This window comes from Coloeus monedula (genome assembly GCF_965178545.1).
Source record: "Coloeus monedula genome assembly, chromosome: 14".
Taxonomy (NCBI): domain Eukaryota; kingdom Metazoa; phylum Chordata; class Aves; order Passeriformes; family Corvidae; genus Coloeus; species Coloeus monedula.
In genome coordinates this window covers 17,990,645-17,998,713 of record NC_138794.1, presented here as the reverse complement: position 1 = coordinate 17,998,713, position 8,069 = coordinate 17,990,645, and the positions used below count along the sequence as shown (strand labels likewise).

At 45.9% G+C, this 8,069-nt stretch overlaps 1 protein-coding gene across 1 annotated transcript; it reads right to left on the bottom strand.

The window, feature by feature from the left end:
• Positions 1–167: 167 nt before the first annotated feature.
• FBXO22 (F-box protein 22) lies at positions 168–8,030 on the bottom strand. The gene is made up of 7 exons (XM_082290747.1): positions 7,872–8,030; positions 7,644–7,776; positions 6,810–6,897; positions 6,313–6,408; positions 5,273–5,437; positions 4,764–4,929; positions 168–3,696 (listed from the first exon to the last, which is right to left on the bottom strand). Exons 1-7 carry the CDS (start codon positions 7,973–7,975, stop codon positions 3,267–3,269), a joined length of 1,182 nt encoding a protein of 393 aa, XP_082146873.1. The 5' UTR covers positions 7,976–8,030; the 3' UTR covers positions 168–3,266.
• Between the last annotated feature and the right edge of the window lie 39 nt (positions 8,031–8,069).

The following is an 8,069-nucleotide window of genomic DNA, read 5'->3' as shown; positions in this document are numbered from 1 at the left end:
TGGAAAAAAAAATGTCTTTACCTTTTGTCAGCAAAACTATCACTCCTTCCTGCAGTGACTTTGCAAGTTTTACTTTTTTCATAACAAAACCAAAATCCAGTTGTGGTCACTTAGGGACTCTATTCACTTGTTGGAAACATGTTACTGTCAGCACTGTAACTGCAGATAAACCCAATCTTTAGAGCAGTCCTGCTATTCACATTTGCCTCAATTGCTGAATACTTATTTAACTAACTTTACCCACTTCAAAACCTTGTGCTTGCTTGAGTGACAGAAGTATAAATTTTGGCACTGCAAAACTTTCTATCAATTATTTCTGCCTTTTGGTACATGCACCTTGTAAGCAAATATATTTTGGGTTCTCTCAGGAGTTGTTGTGGTTTAAGAGCAAGTAACAGCATGGAGGCAAAATGAATTTGGATAGCAAAACACTTTAATCACAGATGTTGCAATTTTATCATTTACACCACCTGCCTGTCACATGGAAGGCATGATGTGTCCTGGGACAGACAGTGTAGGGGTTCCAGCCATGTGCATGGTTCTAGGGTCTTTTGGGTTCATCCCCACACTTGTTGATGCTGGAAAGAAGGATTCCTGGTTCTGATGCAGACCCCCCCCCCCCAACTCCTCCACCCCTTTTCTTTACTATGTTTACCTCTGAAGTTTCCTCAGCTGTAGGACCTGCTGACTATGCCCTGCAGACCACCCTGTCGGTTCTGGTTTAGCTGCACCATTGTCTGAGCTCGCCATCAGCTTCTCTGACGTTCTGGCCGAGTCTACACTGTTATTGAGTACACATGGTTGATCACACTTCACCTATTCTAGTACAGCAACCAGTTAACCTTCCTAGGCTGGTTAGCATGGCTAACAGCAGCAGGAATCCCATCTGCATTACAGAAATGAAACATTTCCTTTCTGTCCTGGTAAACATGGAGGTTATGCAGTCTCAAAGGGCCAAATGCGACATTCTGGTTATGCTAAAATAACACAGTCACCTCCCACCAAGGGGCTTCTCTGAAAATTCAACCATACTCCATTTTCAGATACCTTTCCTTCTAAATGAAGTAACTGAACGTTGTCCAAGTCACACCCACACTTACTAATCTCCCATCCACAGATGGCCACTGGGAGTTCACAGCTCATCCCATCTTCTAATTAAAAAACCCCATCATCAATACAGCCAGGGGAAGTGCTGTCTGCGCTCAGCACACACTGACACCAACAGGTAAGTCTCAGGACAGATACACCCCTACCTTAGCTCGTCAGGCCAAGTTCACGAAAAGTTTTAACTAGACATGGGCACCAAGTTGCTAACTGAAGTCTTTCTTAGTGCATTTAAAGCAAAAAAAAAGTTACTTTTTTGTACAACATACAGGTAAATATTTTATTTTTACTACACTGAAAATGGGCCAGCTGCCTGATTTTGCATTTAGAAATTTGGTGATATGGTGCAAAATTGATCTTATTTTCTTGTCACTCTATTACTAAGTGAAAATAAAAGGGAAGAAAGAATTTAAAAAGCAGCAAATATATTATTAGCTATACTGAGACTATGCTGAATTTATTTGATACTGCATGCCAGCTGCAGCAATCAAAACAGGTGACTGATGTAAAAGCATAGGAAAAACATGCAAAAGCACAAGTCTTGTTTAAAGTCTCTATATAAATATAACACAGCCAGATCCTGTGAATCCCACAATTCCAAATTTAAGAACAAAAAACTTTAAAAAGAAACTTAAAGATAGACTTATTTCTAAGTACTCTGGATTTAAAACACTGTGATCATGCTACAAGAGAAGAGGCAACCACTATATTCTAAACCACACAGTTAAGACAACTGAAATTCAGTTCAAGATAATGAGCCCAGTTAAACTCTTACCTGGACATTTTACATCAGAGCTTTTTCTCTAAGAATAGAAGGCAAGGTACTTTGACATACTTCTATCTTTATTTAACAAGTACTTTGTTACTTTTCCCTAAAATTTTAATTGATTTTATCTAGTAAAACTGTTCAGTTCTGTAAATAGGACTCTGGCAAAGTTGTACACCTCTCTAGAAATAAAATCCAGGAAATGGGAGATTTAATGCATCACTAGTTTTCCTAGAGTGCTTTACATACGTAAATAGAGCACATCAAAGTACTGTTTCTTTTTACATTTGGGTTTGCCATTGACACTAAATTGGGAGGAGCTGTCAACTCCCTCAAGGACAGAGGCCCTGCAGAGACCTCGACCAAGAGAGATGGGCAATCACCAACCATATGAAATTTAACAAGGACGAGTGCTGGATGTACCTGGGACAGGGCAACCCTGGTTGTGTGTATGGACTGGGGAACAGGAGGGGGGAGGGCAGCTGTGGGAAGGGACCAAGGGGTCCCGGTCAATGGTAAGCTGGATATGAGTCAGCAGTGCCCTGGCAGCCAGGAGGGCCAAACATGTCCTGGGGTGCATCAGGTCCAGCATCTCCAGCCAGGCCAGGGAGGGGATTGTCCTGCTCTGCTCTGTGCTGGGGCAGTCTCCAGTCCTGGGGCTAGTTTTGGGCACCTCCATATAAAAAATACATTAAGCTTTAGAGAGGGTCCAAAGGAGGGCCATGAGGAAGTGAGAGGGGAAGCCTTATGAGGAGTGGCTGAGGACACTAGGTTTGCTCAGTCTGGAGAAGAGGAAACTGTGGGGAGACCTCATTGCAGTCTTCAACATCTCTCCGCTCTCATGACCAGTGACGGGCCTCGAGGAAACAGCACGAAGCTGAGTCAGGGAGGTTTAGGTTGGGTATCAGGAAAAAGTTTTTCACCCTGAGAGTAGCTGAGCACTGGAACCGGCTCCCCAGGAAAGTGGTCAGAGCACCAAGCCCTGCCTGAGCTCAAGAGGCGTTTGGACAACACTCTCAAGCACCTGGTGGGATTCTTGGGGTGTCCTGTTCAGGGCCAAGAGTTGGAACTCAATACTCCTGATGGGTCCCTTCCAATTCAGCATATTTTGTGATTTGTAGAAACCATTTTCATTTTGGAAGAAAAAGGCTTTCTTCAACTGCAGAATTCCATCAAATATAATTTCCTGCAATTCTGGTGTGTACAGGGGATTACACAAGATGCAAGGCTTTCTCACAGATATTATAGTAAACTCTATTGCAACTACAAGACTCGATATTATTACCAAAATGATGTTTACGTTTTGGAAGGGGCTTTGACTGCAAGATGTCCACTCTTCCAGACTTCTCAGCTCTCTGGAATGAAACAAACAGCTCACTGAAGCATTAAACCGTACTTATGCTTGGTTTGCTTTAGTTGAACCAAGGTGAATAAGAGTCATAACGGTAGTATAACCGTGAAGCAGGTCATCCTTTATGTCATTACATTCTCTTAATACGAAATTCCCAGTAACTATTCGATCACATCCTATTTCCCCATGTCCAAAAAAGCCAAAGAGGGGTACGTTTGGAAAAAACTTCCTAAATGCATCTGCTTCCATATTCCTTTTGGTTTTGTAATGCCGATATCCTCTGCCAACACACGCAAACATGAAGCCAATGGTGTTGTGCTCGGGGATGTTTGCTGCTTTGAGACGTTGCATGGCTGCTTCTGCTGTCCTCTCATCAGCCACATCCTGGTCTAACAGGACAGTGGCACTCTGGATCTGGGGACCGCTGAAAGCCAACCCAACCACACCGCAGGCATCACCGGGCTGGGCATGGTTACTGAAAGGCAACAGGCATCAAGTTAGAGAATGTTTTGGGGAGACCACTTCTCGCCTGACTGAACTGCTGCTGCAGCAGACGTAGGTTCAAAGCAGCCAATATTGTGATTCTGATACCATCCAGAGTTAAAAAGCAAACCAAAGACTTCACATTTTAGCAACGTTTTTTTGTAACAACCTTTCACAATGAAAAACTTCCACATCCATTACTGGCTATTAAGCATAAACTTGTTCCACACATGCCAAATTCAGCAGTTTGTGTATGTCACAGCTCTACAATTCCAACTAAACCATCCGTTAAACTTAAGACAAGCAAAGGCACTCAGGAGTTATACATGGAAGCAGGACAGCAGTCAGTAAAGTCAAGTTAGTAAAGGTTTTGGATTCATTTCCCTTTAAACTGGTTGGCCAGGACACATGTGGCTAAGTAGTTACGCACTTAACCTTTATCTGCAGTGACTTTATTTAAGGTCAGCTCTCTTATCTGGGGCAATGGTGCAGCCGGCAAAATCAGATGCAAGAAAAATGTTGGTATTAGTATGGACTCCAGACCTCCAACGGCATGAGAGGAGCCTATGGGCATGGCTGCACTGTGCTCCAGAGGACAGAGTGCCACGTCCTTCAGCCACCACAGTGGATCAGGTGAGCTCCTGGGGCACAGCCCCACTGTGTGTGCAGCTACTGCTCCGTGCTGTGAGCTAAACCGAGGCAGACAGACAAACACGTGTTCACATCCTGGGCTCCATCACAATGGGGACTCATTTACCTGCACTCCAGAGACGAAATGCTGACTGCAATAAATACACAAAGGTACCTGAAGCTGGAAATCTCCCTTTTCAGTGGGTTTCTCCTAGCTGGGTTTCCAGAATCCAAATTGTAACACAGCCATACAAAGCTTCCAGCTTTTCTGGCTAATCATAATGTAGCAGTCGGGACACTTTTCCCTTTAAGAAATTATTATTTTACTGCTGGTAAAGGGCATTTCCAATACAACTAGAATGCTATGGATCTGCAATGTTTCTCTCACTTTAAATCTTTTTAATCATTTACCTCAAAAAAAATACCTACTTCTCAGAGGTCAGTGATGTAAAGCTCTCCACTTGTCCCCCAGCCAGGATGATACTTTTCTCATTCAATGGATTGACTATTTGATGAAGAAATCGAGTAGCTCCAGTCTTCCAGGAGTTGTAGCCAAACAGAAGAACAACACGGAGATCTGGGTTATTCTTCAGACCTACAAACAAAAACAAACACCGATCCTCTTATTTTTAAATCCTGATCTCTGAAGTCCAACCATCCTAGTTTCTCCTCAAATAATACATCACACCTCTCTCTGAACAGTTCCGCTTGAAACGTAACTGAGGTAACTGGAAACTGATACTCAGGATAACTTAACCTTAGTACTCCAGAGACTGGGAGGAGCAGAGATGCAGTTACCAGCTGTAGCCCCACAGAGCCACAGAGCTCTTGGAGCCAGTACAGAAGCTGCCAGTTCTATGCAGAAGTCCAGTCTGGCACCTCAGAGAACAGCACAGCACCTCACAAAAGCCCATGTAAAAGAGAGAAAAATGACATACCTGCTTCAGCAAATTTACTTTCGTCAAAGACCCTGTTCTTCATGTCTTTAGAAAAATGGAAGGTATGAATTTTCACCCCATCAATTTTGGGAAACAACAGAGCAAACCCAGCTTCACCCTCTTCAATTTCTTGAGGCTGATTGCTACTCGAACCCATCGGGGTAACTACAGAGACAAAACCAAGCATCTTGTGTTCAGGGATTCTAACACTTTCATTTACACTGTAACATGGGTAGAAACAGGTTGAACAGCTCAGGTGATATAAAACATGACAATCTATTTCCATAACAACTTATCTAATTGCAAACTGGTGTGATTTTTTGGTTAATGTTTTGGAAAAATGAAACATGTGTAAGTCCTGCTGCCTATGGATCAGGCTGAAGTCAGTTTTGACAAGGAGACATGGATATATTTACACATATTTCCCCAGACACACCAAATATGAAACATTAGGAAAACAAGAACCGTGCAATACAAGCCTTCCTGCCAACTTCTGCAGGCGCACAGACATACTCAAGTTTTTAAGGTGCCCTATAAGCATGTGATGACAATATAAAGCAAACTGACACAAAAATTGGGAATGTATTATTAAAATATGGTAGTAATGATCAAATACCTTACTTATGATGTGGTAAGTGGATTTAAGGTGAGAAACTATAAAAAAACCAACTTTCTAGTGATAAAAGAGTGAAGCATGAGAAAAAGCCTGCCAAGGGGGCTGTGAATTTTCCAGTTACTGCATATGCCTCCTGCTAGACCATTACAAATAGGTATATACCAGGATGCCCTTTACAGTTAGTCACAATATGACTGAAACATATACATAAATCCAAGCAACATTCAGCAAGTACATTAAGGTGCCAGGGAAAGCTGCCTGCCGAATTAAATCAACCTTTTTAATTATAACTGCAATACATGAAGTAAGCGCCATGTCACTTAGCAGTGACACTGCACTCCTCAAAACTGAAGCCAGTACTGAACAAGGTGGGAGACGACACCTTCAAGCTGATCTCTCAAAAACCCACACATTTCACTCCTACCTACAATCCCTGGGGTGACCAGTCCAAGAACCTGACATCGCTTTGGCAACAACTTTTCAAGTGCAAGTGCTGTTTCTTTACTGTTTCTTTTTCTGGCTGTTAGAAGAAGAGACCGAAACAAACCATCAGAGAGCAGTAAAAGTGTGTTCTGAGCAAATCACACAGCCAACCCCGTCCTGTTTAACCAATGCTGCCCATCGGTGGCCGCCCTGGTAGTAGCACGCAGGTTTGTGCTGCTGCCCTCTGAGAGCACAGGGCTGCGGGCAGGCAAACACACTCAGTGTCCTCCACAGAAGGGAAAGGAACCCATCTGCGCACATTAACACAGATCTGTGAGCTGCTTCGTACCACAAATGCAACACTACGTGGTCGTAGTTTCTGCAGAAGATTTACTTTCCACTGAAACCAAAACTCAGAAAATTCCCTTTCAGCTGACTGTGCTCTACTTACATCCCAAATGTATCTTGAAGTGGGGGTGAGTTAGGTCCAGGCTTTACCTTTCTTTTGCTCGTGACACTCCTCGTGCCCGCTGAACGTCTCCGCATCAGCTATGTAGAGCACGGTCTGGGGCAGCACGTGCACCTTCTGCAAAGACACAAGAGGAAGAGTACATGGGACGAAACGGAGTGGAGGGAAAACGGGGATAGAAACCGAGGAGAAACTGCTCTCACTCCACCAGCAGCCCACGGTGGTCCCCTACCCCCTCACCAGGCTCCTGTCAGCCAACAGCCAACCTCTCGTTAGCCTCAGAAGTGCCCAGATTTACCTAATGAATTGACGGCACAGGCAGGGAGCTGACCCAAACCTCACACGACCAAGAACAGCTCTACAGACCGGTCCCATGACTCTGCTTCGTCTTTTAGCAATATCGAAACTCCTTGCATTTATGGTTGCCGGCTTCTGCTATTCACCAGTGCTGATACTGGGAAACAGTGTAGAGGCACTTCCGGCCTTTTTTGTCCCAGTTGGTTTAACACTGATCTGTCTACTGCTTAAGACCCTGACAAGAATCTCTGTGTAGTGAAGACCCAGCATCAGGTTAACACTGGAAAGGAATCCTGCCAGAGAAATCCTGCAGTGTTTCCCCTGAGTCTCCCAGCCTATAAGGGTTTAGCTCTTAACAAGATTGCCAAGATGAACAGATGTGCCCTGAACTGCAAATCCTCAGCGTTTTGATCAGTGCATTAACACGCAACACTTGGAACTGTCAAAACCACCTACGCCTCCGAGCACGCCCCTTTTGCCAGGCGGTGGGAAGAAGCGCGTAAAGCGTTTAAACGAAGGCACTGAGCTCGCGCCCCCTCAGGCCGCCCCTCGCGCCCCCTCCTCACCTCCAGCTCGCGGGCCAGCGCGCGCACCAGCGCGTGGCTTTCGGCGGGGCCCGGCTCCAGCGCCGACACCCACGCGATTCGCTGCCTCGTCCGCAGCGTCCGCCGTGCGCACTCCCTCCATAGCCGGCATACGCTGCAACACAACACGGATACACCGCGTCGGCCGCACCGCCCCCGCGAACCGGAGCCGGCCGCCGCCCACCCCACGGCTCCAGGCCCCGCCCTTACCAGGCGGCGCGCAGCAGCGCCTTGGTGGGCAGGAAGCCGAGGACGCGCTCCACCACCTCGGCGAGGTTGGCGAGGACGAAGCCGCCCTTGGCCGCGGATTCCATGGCCCAGTCGCCTCCCCGGCCCCGCCGCGGCTCCGGCGCCCTGCGTCACCCGCCCGCCACCGCGCCTGAGGCAACTTCCGGTCAGCGTGCGTGG

What these genes read in the sequence shown, in the direction of transcription:
- FBXO22 (XM_082290747.1), bottom strand. Translation starts at nt 7,975, where the DNA reads ATGGAATCCGCGGCCAAGGGCGGCTTCGTCCTCGCCAACCTCGCCGAG. An exon ending in GTGTCACGAGCAAAAGAAAG is followed by an intron (nt 6,409 to 6,809) that starts GTAAAGCCTGGA and finishes TTCTTCTAACAG; the next exon opens with CCAGAAAAAGAAACAGTAAA. An exon ending in ACATCACTGACCTCTGAGAA is followed by an intron (nt 3,697 to 4,763) that starts GTAGGTATTTTT and finishes GTTGCCTTTCAG; the next exon opens with TAACCATGCCCAGCCCGGTG.